Below are 13,172 nucleotides of genomic sequence, written 5' to 3'. Positions count from 1 at the left end.
CACAGGTGCCCAAAGGGAAGCCCGCAAGCAGGATTCGAATACAGGAGCAGCACCCCTGCAGATTCCAGCAACTGGGGGACGACAAGATGTGAGTTTTATGGCAATTACAGCCATTATTTCTAAACGTGCAGCTCACACCTGCAAAACAGCACCTTTCCGCACAAATCTGTGCCCTCTTTTTGGGGGTGCAGGGTGGGTTGGGATGTGTGCCTGCCCTACACCTGTCTCAGAAGAAGCCCTAAAAGGTAAAGGGACCCCTGACCATTAGGTCCAGTCGTGACCAACTCTGGGGTTGTGGCGCTCATCTCGCTTTATTGGCCGAGGGAGCCGGCGTCCAGTTTCCGGGTCATGTGGCCAGCAGGACTAAGTCGCTTCTGGCGAACCAGAGCAGCTCACGGAAATGCCGTTCACCTTCCCGTCGGAGCGGTACCTATTGATCTACTTGCACTTTGATGTGCTTTCAAACTGCTAGGTTGGCAGGAGCAGGAACCGAGCAACGGGAGCTCACCCCGTCGCAGGGATTCGAACCGCCGACCTTCTGATCGGCAAGCTCTAGGCTCAGTGATTTAACCCACAGCGCCACCCACACAGAAGGAGCCCTGTGGGACTCAAAAGCTTGCTTACGACCTCGTGACAATTTCGTTCTCCTCTCGTAAGAAGGTCCTGCAGGGCCACCTGGTCCACCTGGAAGCTGCCTGCGGGGAACCGGCAAGCAGGATCCGGGGACCAGAGCGACACTGTCGTCTCCTGCGGCTTCCAGAAACGGAGACCCAGAAGCAATGCTTCAGAGCATAGCCACTGCGGCTAGCAGCCACCAATGGCCCTCTCCTCCTCTGTGAATTTGTCCCGCACTCTTTTCAAAGCCACCTGGGCTGGCGGCCATCGCGGCCTCTAATCCTCTTTCAAAGCCACCACCTGCCACCCCGTCCTCTCCTCTTTTGCCCCCCCCTCCCAGCCACACCCCCAACCCTCCGCCAACCGTGACCCTGGCGGGCGGTACCTTCCGGATGGTGTAGAGGGAGGAGCAGATGGAGACCAGCGACATGAAGAGGATGGCAGAGGCGTACAGGTAGTAGTTATCCAGGGACCACAGCACCATGCTGAAGGCTTGGAAAATGTAGAAAGGGTTCAACACCTGCGGAGGGGAGGAAGAGGAGAAGCCCCCGGCAAGGTCAGGACTTTGTGGTGGATAGAGCCATTGGACAGACCCCCTCGGAAGGTGGCGCGTTCTCCTTCGTTGGAGGTCTTTAAGCAGAGGCTGGACGGCCTGCCTGCTAGGGACTCCTGCATTTTGGCGGGTTGGTCTAAATGACCTTCGGGGGGCTTTAGATACCTATTAGTTCCACAAATTACCATATAGCATATATTCAACACAAAAAGCAGCGACAATTTGTTGTTGACAAAGGACAGCTGGACATATAAAGGGCCCCATTACCTTCAGTAGCTTAGGGCCTCATCAAACCTAAATCTGGCCAACCAGGTGCCCATTATGGGATGCCCACAAAGCAAGATTTGAACACAAGAGCGGCGCTCTCCCCTCCTGTGGTTTCCAGCGACTGGCATTTGAAAACACACCACAGCCTCCGACAGGGGTGACCAATTCTTTGGCGATCCCTCGTAGCCGAGTAAGATGGTCTTCCATAAACACAGTTTTAACAGTGAGTCCGTAAGTGACTGTGGAGGCCAGTTCTGGATCCACATGTCCTTTCACAGTGGGGACATAGGTTTCCAGGCGGGAGTCGATCCCGGTGTGGATTTGCCAAGCGTGCCTTCCTCTTAGCACGTTTCTCCCTTGCGTCCTGAGTTCCGAGTGTCTTCAAACCCCATGTCACCTTTGGGAAAGGCTGTTCTCCAACTGGAGCACTCGCAGGCCAGTGTTTCCAAATTGTTGGTGTTTATACTACCTTTTTTAGATTTGCCTTGAGACAGTCTTTCAACCTCTTTTGTTGACAGCCAGCATTATGCTTTCCATTTCTAAGTTTGGAATAGTTGCTTTGGAAGACGATCATCAGGCATCCGCACAACATGACCAATCCAACGAAGTGGAAGTTGAAGAATCATTGCTTTGACACTGGTGATCTTTGCTTCTTCCAGTCCCCTGGCATTAGTTTGCCTGTCTTCCCAAGTGATGTGTAAAAATTTTCGGAGACACCGCTGATGGAATCTTTCGAGGAGTTGGAGATGGCGTTTATAAGTGGTCCATGTTTCACAAGCAGACAGTAAGGTTGGTGGTACAATAGCTTTGTAAACAAGCATTTTGGTTTCCCTGCAAATGTCCCGGGCGACCAATACGCACACAAACACACATACAAAGACTGCAAAGGCTGCCAACTTACCTCCTTGATGAGGAGTTTGGGAAGGGAAGGCACTTGAACGTCAATTTGGTTGGCTCCGTAGAAAAGCCTCCTAAAGACAGAAGTTGGATTGGGGGGAGAATGCATGTGCTCAGAATCAGGGGGGCAGCAGAGGGGGTGAATTATCTTTCCCCCGTTGCCCCTCTGTCCCAGCTAATATCTCAGAAGCAATGCAGAAAGAGGACGCCCTGATCTCCACACACACACCCCACCATGCCTCTCGGCCCGCCGGTCGCTTACCTTCCTTCCCAGCCTCTTCAAATGCAATACAAAAAATAAAGGGGGGTCCTTGAGCTGCCTACATGTGATGGCCTGGGATTCGGACTCAGAGGCTGAACCTGAGGAATCCCAGCCTGCACAGGAGTCCCCACCTCCAGGGCCAGCTGAGCCGGGGCTGGGACTTGAGCCTGAAGGGTCCTCACCTGTGCTGGATCCTCAGGTGAGTCTGCTCTGGCTCCTGAGGTGATGGAGGACCCATTGCCTGCAGGTGCTCCACTCTCAGCCTCGGCAGAAGAAGCGGAGGTTGCCTCTGGGTCCGGTAACCCTCCAGCCTCTCCTGAGCTGCAGAGGCTCAGGGCAGAGAGGCGGAGGGAACTAAGTTCCCCCAGGAGGAGTGCTTGCCTCCAGGCCAGGAGAGGCAAGTCACCAGAGGATTGGGGCCGCCCTATGCCTCGGGGCAGATAAAAGCCGGCCAGCCCCAGTCCCAAGTTGCGGGAGCAAGATTGTTGGTTGCTAGTTCCTGCCCCGTCCTGGCTCCCTGCTTGCCTGCCTGTTCCTGACTTCAGCCGGCTCCCTGCCCTGCACCCAGCTTCAGCTACTACAGACTGCTGCCTCGTTGCACCTTTGACCACGGACCGGACTTGGACCTTGCCTCTTGGGTAACCCATGGGACCAGCTCACTACACCTGATGTTCTGGACCTGAGCAACTGGACTCCAAATCTCACTGGTCAGAAAGAGCCGGAGGTCACTCCTTCCAGGAGAAGGGAGAGAGGCTTCTAAAAAAGCTGAGTTCCCCTCACAGGGTTGTCCCACCACCAGGGACCTAGACCAGACCTTCTGTGGAGCTGAGCAGCCTCGCTGCTTCCTTGTGAGTAAACCACAACTCTGGTGTTGTGTATAGGCAAGGACTGGTCCAGCTTTGGAACCACAGAGCTCTGGTGTGTTTTGTGTTCTGATCTGACCTGCCTGCTTTTCCTCTACTCCAGTTATTTTGAAGAAAGTTTCCTAAAAAAGCCCTATGCGGCCTAGGACCCTCGTACCTATGGGACTGCCTCTCCTGGTATGCCCCACGGGGGAATTTAAGGTCCACAAATGACAACAGCTTGGAGGTCCCAGGTCACAAGGTGGTTAGATTGGTCTCAACAAGGGCCAGGGCCTTTTCAGTACTGGCCCCGACTTGTTGGAACGCTCTGTCACAAGAGACCAGAGCCCTGCGGGACTTGACATCTTTCCGCAGGGCCTGCAAGACAGAGCTGTTCCACCTGGCCTTTGGTTTGGACTCAGTCTGACCCTTAAGTCTCCCTCCTCTTATGGTTTTGATCTACGGGCTACTTTTAAAATGAGGCTGCATTTTAATCTGTATTTTAAATTGGTTTTTTTCCTATCATGTTTTTACTGTAATTTTACTGGTCTTAGTCGTCCTGAGCCTGGCTATGGCCGGGGAAGGCGGGGTATAAATAAAATTTATTATCATCATCATCATCATTATTTTTATTACTAATTTGACCACCGGAGTGTGTGTGTGTGTGCAACTGCCAACCTTGGGTTTTTAGGATCCACCATATGCCCAGACGGTTGGAGTTCCTGCTACTGGGAGTTTAGGATCAGAGCTAAGAGGCCAGGACACTCTTCTGAGATCTGGGAGAGACGTGGGGAGCACGGGCTGCCCTTACTCTCCGAGTAACTTACAGTGCTACCTTGGTTCTCAGACGCCTTGGTACTCAAACAACTTGAAACCCAAACACCGCAAACCTGGAAGTGTTCCGGTTTGCGAACTATTTTCGGAACCCGAATGTGCTCAGTTTTGAGTGTTACGTTTCTGTGTTGATTGCTGAGGTCTGCCTGTTTTTGCTATTTATTTTGCGTTTTTGTGGCTTTTTTTGTTTTTGTGATTGCGTGGAACCCAGTTCAGCTACTGACTGATTGTGTGACTGCAGTACATTGTTTGTTGCTTTCATTTTATGGATCAATGGTCTCCTTAGATAGTGAAATTCATGTTAAATGGCTGTCTCAGGGGTTGTTTTTAAAAGTCTGGAGCGGATTAATCCGTTTTGCATTACCTTCTATGGGAAAGTGCGCCTTGGTTTTGGAACGCTTTGGTTTTGGAACGGATTAAGTTTGAGAACCAAGGTGCCGCCGTACAAGGGAAATGCCTGGGAAATGCAGGGGGCGATAGTCTCAGGAGTTCCTGGGTCTTCGTGAGTGTAGTGAGGTCTGCCAGGGAAATGAGCGAGCGGTTTTCACTTTGGGCAAGGAAGGGGGCAGGAGATGGTTCCTTGGGTGCCCTCCTTCCGTCGCAACCGCCTCACCCCCTGCCCAGAGATGCTCAGCATGGGCGCAGCCCACCCTTGCACCTCTCCCCTTACTCACCGGTAGTCCTGGGTGCTGCGAGGGAGGCCAGCCCCATGGAGGGTGTGCAGGGAGGAGCACAGCAGCCCAGCATCAAGGGCCCTGAGCCGCTGGAAGGACTGGGACTCGGGGCTCCAGAGGTAGCGTGAATTCTGGTGGACGAAAAAGCGAATCTGCGGGGGGGGGGGGGGGAGAAGAGAAAGGTGTCCGTGAGGGTGGGGGAAGAGAGGAGGGCTGCAGCAGAGACACCCACCCCCTCCCAAAGGCCCCCAGCTCACCTCTGACTGCTCCCCGCAGGCGGGTTGGGACAGAAGATTGCCCTCTTCGCAATCCCAGTCCTCCAACGGGCCGGCCTGGCAGAGAGGCCTCTTGCTCTCTGGCACCTGCGGGAAGCCCAGAGGGCTCGATCCGGGAGCGAAGAAGGAGCGCACCCGGACCCGGGACCAAGTCCGGAACTCGTCCTGCGGGAGGGAAGCAGCGGGAAGGGTGAGCGGTCACCCACGTTTCCTACAAACTCAATATTTTTCGGTGCTGCGGCAAAACCTGCCCTCTGGAACTCCCTGCCTATTGACGCCTTCAGCTGCACTCGCTTCAGCCCCTACTGAAAACATTGTTTGCTGGGGTTCAACAAGAACTTATGATTTTCTTTACAGAGTGCTTGAAAGAATCGACTGTGTGAAATACTGTGATGGTTTTGCAACATTGCCAAGCGAAGAGAGGTCTATTTCTGATTTATTATGGTTTTGCTGAGACGCCAGCTCGTTAGAAGCAAGGAGATAAAACACTGGAAGCTTTGGGTATAGATCTTTACATTAGTATAACTTTTAAAAGCCACTTGTAATAAGATGAAGGAGGTTTTAAAATTGGATTGTTGTAAGTATGTAAGATTTTATGGACATGCAGGAACAAGTATCGTATTTTTCGCTCCATAAGACACACTTTTTCCCTACTAAAAAGTAAGGGGAAATGTGTGTGCATCTTATGGAGCGAGGGCAGGGGGAGGCAGGCAGGAAAAGCCCCCAAGAGACGCACACAAACTACACGCGGCTCTTGCGAGTTTTTCCCTAGGAGGGAGAAGGGACTGACATGGCCAGTCAGTCCCTTCTCCCTCCTCATAGAAAAGCCCGCAGGAGCCGTGCGCTCCTTAAAGGGTGTGCGGCTCCTGTGGGCTTTTGCGGGATGTGGGGACATTGCCATAGCCGCATGCAACCCCTCTGGCCGGGAGAGGCTGCGCGCGGCTATGGCAGAAGCCAAGCCAACAGTGTGACGCGGCAGCTAAAAAAACCAATGCAATTCTGGGCTGCATCAATAGGAGTATAGCATCTAGATCAAGGGAAGTAATAGTGCCACTGTATTCTGCTCTGGTCAGACCTCACCTGGAGTACTGTGTCCAGTTCTGGGCACCACAGTTCAAGAAGGACACTGACAAACTGGAACGTGTCCAGAGGAGGGCAACCAAAATGGTCAAAGGCCTGGAAACGATGCCTTATGAGGAACAGCTAAGGGAGCTGGGCATGTTTAGCCTGGAGAAGAGGAGGTTAAGGGGTGATATGATAGCCATGTTCAAATATATAAAAGGATGTCACACAGAGGAGGGAGAAAGGTTGTTTTCTGCTGCTCCAGAGAAGCGGACACGGAGCAATGGATCCAAACTACAAGAAAGAAGATTCCACCTAAACATTAGGAAGAACTTCCTGACAGTAAGAGCTGTTGGACAGTGGAATTTGCTGCACAGGAGTGTGGTGGAGTCTCCTACTTTGGAGGTCTTTAAGCAGAGGCTTGACAACCATATGTCAGGCGTGCTCTGATGGGGTTTCCTGCTTGGCAGGGGGTTGGACTCGATGGCCCTTGTGGTCTCTTCCAAACTCTATGATTCTAAGACAGCAAGCGGGATGGATCCCACTCACTGACTTGGCTTCTTTGCTCTTTGGGGCTGGGGGGGTGAACCCAGGCTTCCCCCGGCAGCCCCAGCAGCTCTGGGAGAAGCGGAAAGGCTGCGCGCAGCCTGTCCGCTGCTCGTTGGGGCTGGGGGGGGGCGAAAAGAGATTTTTTTTCTTGATTTCCCCCTCTAAAAACTAAGTGCGCCTTATGCAGTGGAAAATACGGTATATTATAAAGGAACCAAGAGGGGGAGTGAAGTTGATTGAAAATGATGGTTTAATTTGGCTATGATTTCCTTTCCTCTGTCCCCCCCCCCCCCTGTTTTGTTATTTTTGGAAAATCAATAAAATGTTATCCAAAACAAAAAACCAAAAAAACCTCTGGGAGACCCTCTGCACGCTTGGCAACGCCACACCACCGGGCGAAACAGCAAGACAGGGCGATGGGGGTCTGGGGTGGGAGGCGAGGGGCCCTTCCCAGAGCCCAAGGCCGCCTACCGTGGTCCTCAGCAGCACGACCCGGGCGTCCCTCAGCGGCACAGCGCGGCAGGTCCACTTGACGCTCAGTTCCGGCAGCCAGTAGAGGAAGAGGAGGAGGAAACCTCCGCTGCAAAAGGTGCCCAGCGAGACCAGCGCCAGCTTCCAGCAGCAGGGGCTGTAGCCGGAGATTTCCTGCGCAGAGGGGGGGAAAGGAGGGAGGAAAAGCCAGAGGGTTTTCTCACGGAGAAATGGGAGACCCTGGGCAACCAGGGAGCGAATGCGGCCCCCGGCACCCCTCTGCGTGGCCCTCAGTACACTTTCCAGGCCATGCCCTCAACTGCCTCTGCTCCGTCACCCTGCTCTGGGCATTTTTGTAATCGGTTAAAATCATTAGAAGGACTGGAACAGCACTTGTAGTTTAATGGTGAATTTTGGAAAGAATAGAGAGGTAAAAGATTTGGATTATTTTAGAAGATGCAGGAGGAAATGACTGACAATAGGACTCTCATGAAAGCGAGGAGGGAAGTTTCCCTGGAATCTTGTTTTTAGGTTGTACGTTGGATACGTGACTATAAAATTTTAATCTGAAAAAACAAACAAATTTATATATATAAAAAAAACATTCAATGCCTTTTAAAAATGTGTTTGGGGGGCGGGGCTATTGGGTTGCACCTGTTCGTATTTTGATTATGTATGTTGTGCTTTTGTATCATGATTTCATCCTGTGAACTACGACCTGCGGGTATTAGGGCAGTATATAAATAACAAAAGGGATGCGGGTAGCTCTGTGGGTTAAATCACAGAGCCTAGGGCTTGCCGATCAGAAGGTTGGCAGTTCGAATCCCCGCGACGGGGTGAGCTCCCGTTGCTCGGTCCCAGCTCCTGCCAACCTAGCAGTTCGAAAGCACGTCAAAGTGCAAGTAGATAAATAGGTACCACTCCAGCGGGAAGGTAAACGGCGTTTCCGTGCGCTGCTCTGGTTCACCAGAAGCGGCTTAGTCCTGCTGGCCACATGATCTGGAAGCTGTACGCTGGCTCCCTCGGCCAATAAAGTGAGATGAGACTGGACCTAATGGTCAGGGGTCCCTTTACTTTTATAAATACTATAAATCAGCAGCAGCAGTGTCTAGAGTCACCACACTGCTGGGTAGTTGGGCTAGAATAGGCACCCCCAACCTGCAGCCCTCCAGCTGTTTTGGGACTACAACTCCCATGATCCTTAGCTAACAGGACCAGGGGTCAGGGATAATGGGAACTGTAGTCCAAAACATCTGGAGTGCCGAAGGTTGGGGATGCCTGGGCTAGAGGACCCTCCAGAGCAGCCCCATCGCTCTGGAGCGTTTTCCAGGAAGCGCCACCACCCACTGACCATCTCGTCTTCCTCGTGGCGGTTGACGTGCGCCTCGGTCGCTCTCTCCATGTCTCCTTCCTGTGGGTCACGCAATTACTCCACTTCCAGGCTCCTGAGACAGACAGAGAGGGAGAGAACGGGTCAGCAAAGGGCACCCAGGGGCCCTCCTCGCCGCAGTCATGCCGCGCACGTCCCTTCCCTGACTCTCTCGCAAGCTCTGCAAACACCACGTCCCGGCCGGTTCCCCTGTCCGCCCAGTGCCACAGAAGCATCTGTTCAGCAATAAACCACACACACACACACACACACCCTCTCTAGGAGGCCTGGGACAAAGCCCCCCAGTCATCCGATCTCTCTCTGTCCTCGTGGGCAAAACCTCAGCCCAGCCGGCTATTCGCAGCCCCTGGAGGCCTGTGGTTTCGAACTCCTGACCACAATGGCTGCTGCCGCCGTGTTCCTGGGTTGGGAGAGCCTGCCCGAAAAGGCAGCTGGTGGAGGAGAGGGAAAGGACAGGGCCGAAGTTCTGCTTTCAGCATTTTCAAGCCCAACGCACATGTCTGGATCCGACCCCCAGGGCAAACTCACGGCAACTTTTGTCACTGTGTCAGCTGAAGGGTCCCGGGTCCACGGGCCACATCCAGGAGGGAGAGGCAGGCAGCCTGCTGAGGAACTGCAGAAGGGAGAGAAAGAAAGGGAAGGTCAGGATCAGGGCCGCAGACTGCTGGGCAGTGCCCGGGGGGTGCCAGGGCTGAAGGCAGGAGGAGAGACGGGCGTCCGGGCATTAGGGAAATGCTCAATGTATCTAGAGGAGGTGGGAAGCTGTGGCTCTGTCGCTGGATCGAGGGCACGGAGGGCTGCTGGATCAGGCCGGAATCCTGCCCTCACAGCGGGCAGCCTGTCGTGCAAGCAGGGTCCGAGCACGAGGGCACGTTCTCTGCTCCTGAGGTTTCCAGGAACTGGGGTTCGTACTGCAGAGTCAACGCAGGATCAGGCCAAACTGATCCAACCTACTGCTGCCCTTAGCTTCCCGCTGGAACGCCTGCAGAAGCCAGAAGGAGAAGGACCCCCCCCAAAAAAAGTTTGGCCCAGCAGAGCTCTGCTTATCCCCCCAACCAGGCGCCCTCCAGATGTTCCGAAAAGCTCTGCCAGCTGGGAGATGGAGTCACCAAGCAATTAAACCCCCGTGTTGCAAACAGATACCAGTAATATCCGGCAATAAGTACAACAATGCGATGTCAATATAAACTTTATATAATCTATACCGAACATTGAACAATATGAAATATGCACTCTCTGCAAAACCAAATAAACAGAAATCTTCTGTATCTCTGAAAGTCACAAAATATGCACTCTTGATGGATTCTCTTGAAAACCTAGAACCAAATAAACATAAGTCTTATAGGTCTCTGAAAGTCTTTGTGGGCTATGAAAGTCTCTGAGATAAGCAATGGGTCAGAGTCTTATCTGGTGAAAACAAGCTGTAAAGCTTTGTTTTATAATGTCCAACGCTGCCGAAGTGGTCCGCAAACAGATGCAGAGAACAGTGATTTTGGATATAGCCACTGTTTCGTGGAATTCTTCTTCAGCACAGCAGAAGGATACAGAAATGCTTCATAAACCGCAATTGAATTATTGAAACGACGACCTGCATATACACTGTAACTTACAATAACTAAAATTATTATAAACTATAAAGTAAAGGGACCCCTGACCATTAGGTCCAGTCATGACTAACTCTGGGGTTGTGGCGCTCATCTCACTTTATTGGCCAAGGGAGCCGGAGTACAGCTTCCGGGTCATGTGGCCAGCAGGACGAAGCCGCTTCTGGCGAACCAGAGCAGCGCACGGAAACGCCGTTCACCTTCCCACCGCAGCAGTACCTATTTATCTACTTGCACTTTGTGCTTTTGAACTGCTATGTTGGCAGGAGCTGGGACCGAGCAATGGGAGCTCACCCCATCGCAGGGATTCGAACCACCGACCATCTGATAGGCAAATCCTAAGCTCTGTGGTTTAACCCACAGCGCCACCCGTGTCCCTCAATTATAAACTATACGAATGAACTATAATGTCAATTCAATATGAAATAAAACCAAAAGTACACACCCCATCTATATGGAAGATTTCTGTTTATTTGGTTTTGCAGAGCGTGCATATTTCATATTGTTCAATGTTCTGTATAGATTATATAATGAGTTTATATTGACATCGCATTGTTGTAGCAGGGAGATGGAGCCCAGAGCATCTTCAGGGGTGCTTTGCTCGCCCTCTCCCAAGTTCAACCCCTCGCAACAGTTCAATTCCTGCAATGAAAGGGGGTTGGACTAGATGACCCCGTGGGGTCCCCTCTCTGATTCTGTGAACAGAGTCCCGTGTTCCACATTATTTATTACACTCACGTCCCACATTTTTCCCCTCCAGGGAGCTCACAGTGGGGCACCGTGGTCCTCTGCTCCCCATTTCACCCCCCACAACAATCCTGCGAGGTTGGCAGGGCAGAGAGAAGGCAGGGACCGCCCCCCAGGTCAACCAGGGCTGAGCAGGGGGCATTCAAATCCTTTCCACCCAGGTCTTAGTCCGACACTCTAGCCATTGCACCACGCTGCCTCTCCCTGCCCTGACATTCTCTGCTTTTCTCTCTCTCTCTCTCACGCACACACCTGTGCTTGCACCTGCCAACGCTACTCCGTCCCTGGCCAGGTGAGTGCCAAAGGATTTCATGCACATGGTTTTGGGGAAGGAGATATAAACACCGACATTTCCAGACCGGCAGGTTTAACCAACGGCTGGTTTGCTTTGGCAGAGGAAGCCCGCCATCCAGTTTTGAGCTTCCTGGTGTTGCGGGGAGAAAGTATGTGCTCAAGAGCACCCATGGGTGGGGGTTGGGGGAAGGGCAGCAGCTCAGGTATCCCAGCTCCCAGCCTCTCCCTACCTGGCCTTTTCCAAACTCCTCGCGCCTTTTATCCCATGAAGGGAATCTGCAAAAAATGGTTCCCCTCTGTCTTCTTAAAAGAACAAACCTGCTAGATCAGGACATAGCTTACCTAACCCAAACACAATTTGCCTAGTCCTCTTTTATAGCCACCTAAGTTGGTGACCACCCCTGTGGCAGGGAGTTCCACAGGTTAACGCTCTCTCCTCTCTCTCTTTTTTTTCCCTAGAGGGGATCGCTCTGACCTCTCATTTTCCCACGGGTGGGTAGCAGGGATCTTCGCTCCTGATAAAGGAATCCCGCTCCCATCGAAGCCATTCGTTTGAAGTTAATGTTAGGAAGAGCCTTCTGAGCGCAAGAGCGGTTTGGCAGCAGAGGGAACACTCCACTTCAGAAGGTGGCGAGCCCTTGAAGGTCCCGTGTGACTCTATAGCTCTGCGATTCTACTTTTTCTTTGTGGGGTGGGGATAGCTCAGTCGGGAGAGCACGGGACTTTTAATCCCAGGGCAGTGGGTTCGAGCCCTGCGCTGGGCAAAAGATTCCTGAATTGCAAAGGGGTTGGACTACAGGACCCATGGGGGGCCCCTCCCAACTCTCCAGTAATAATAATAATAATAATAATAATATTTTGTACCCCACCCATCTGGCTGAGTTTCCTCAGCCACTTTGGGCGGCTTCCAATCAAGTGTTAAAAACAATACAGCATTAAATATTTTAAACTTCCCTAAACAGGGCTGCCTTCAGATGTCTTCTAAAAGTCTGGTAGTTGTGTTTCTCTTTGACATCTGGTGGGAGGGTGTTCCACAGGGCGGGTGCCACAACTGAGAAGTCCCTCTGCCTGGTTCCCAGTAGCTTGGCTTCTCGCAGTGAGGGAACCGCCAGAAGGCCCTCGGAGCTGGACCTCAGTGTCCGGGCTGAACGAGGGAGGTGGAGAGGCTCCTTCAGGTCTACTGGGCCTTTGAGGCCGTTTAGGGCTTTCAAGGTCAGCACCAACACTTTGAATTGTGCTTGGAAACGTCCTCAGAGCCAGTGTAGATCTTTCAAGACCGGTGTTATATTGTCTCGGCGGCCGCTCCCAGTCACTAGTCTAGCTGCCGCATTCTGGATTAGTTGTAGTTTGCAGGTCACCTTTAAAGGTAGCCCCACGTAGAGCGCATTGCAGTAGTCCAAGCGGGAGATAACCAGAGCATGCACCACTCTGGCGAGACAGTCCGCAGGCAGGGAGGGTCTCATCCTGGTACCAGATGGAGCTGGTAGACAGCCGCCCTGGACACAGAACTGACTTGTGCTTCCATGGAGTCCAAAATGACTCCCAGGCTGCGCACCTGGTCCTTCGGGGGCACAGTTACCCCATTCAGGACCAGGGAGTCCTCCACACCTGCCCTCCTCCCGTCCCCCCAAAACAGTCCTTCTGTCTTGTCAGGATTCAACCTCAATCCGTTAGCCTCCAATTCTCTGCTCTTGCAGCCGTGTTTCCCAGTCGGATCAGGCACAGCAGAGGAAGTCCCCCTCCCACCCCTCCAGAGGAACGGCTCTTCCACAGAACCTGGGAGTGGCGAGGAGACGGGAGTTTTGATTTCGCGAGCGGCTTTTATCGCTCATCTGC

The 13,172-nt window shown here is 52.6% G+C and overlaps 2 protein-coding genes across 5 annotated transcripts in view; one reads left to right on the top strand and one right to left on the bottom strand.

Annotated features, from left to right (window-relative positions):
* The window catches only part of UFSP1 (UFM1 specific peptidase 1), a 224,494-nt gene that overhangs the window by 163,486 nt on the left and 47,836 nt on the right, over nt 1-13,172 (top strand). The gene's annotated exons all lie outside the window — the stretch shown is intronic.
* Nucleotides 1-13,172, bottom strand: part of LOC310692056 (polyamine-transporting ATPase 13A3-like) — a 59,158-nt gene that overhangs the window by 36,621 nt on the left and 9,365 nt on the right. Inside the window, exons 1-8 of one of the 2 annotated variants that reach the window (XM_083472492.1) lie at nt 11,307-11,478; nt 9,220-9,304; nt 8,653-8,746; nt 7,302-7,475; nt 5,202-5,384; nt 4,945-5,096; nt 2,337-2,406; nt 1,001-1,135 (exon numbers count right to left, since the gene is read on the bottom strand). In XM_083472492.1, coding sequence (XP_083328618.1) covers nt 1,001-1,135; nt 2,337-2,406; nt 4,945-5,096; nt 5,202-5,384; nt 7,302-7,475; nt 8,653-8,703 — 765 coding nt within the window. In that variant the 5' untranslated portion in view covers nt 8,704-8,746; nt 9,220-9,304; nt 11,307-11,478. Of the gene's footprint in view, nt 1-1,000; nt 1,136-2,336; nt 2,407-4,944; nt 5,097-5,201; nt 5,385-7,301; nt 7,476-8,652; nt 8,747-9,219; nt 9,305-11,306; nt 11,479-13,172 lie in introns of those variants that run through there. The other variant, XM_083472491.1, reaches the window with a different exon arrangement.

The sequence above is a fragment of the Podarcis liolepis genome, assembly GCF_965112155.1.
Source record: "Podarcis liolepis genome assembly, chromosome: 13".
In the NCBI taxonomy this organism is placed as follows: Eukaryota; Metazoa; Chordata; class Lepidosauria; order Squamata; family Lacertidae; genus Podarcis; species Podarcis liolepis.
The sequence above is the reverse complement of the archived record's forward strand: the minus strand, read 5'-3'. Positions and strand labels throughout refer to the sequence as shown.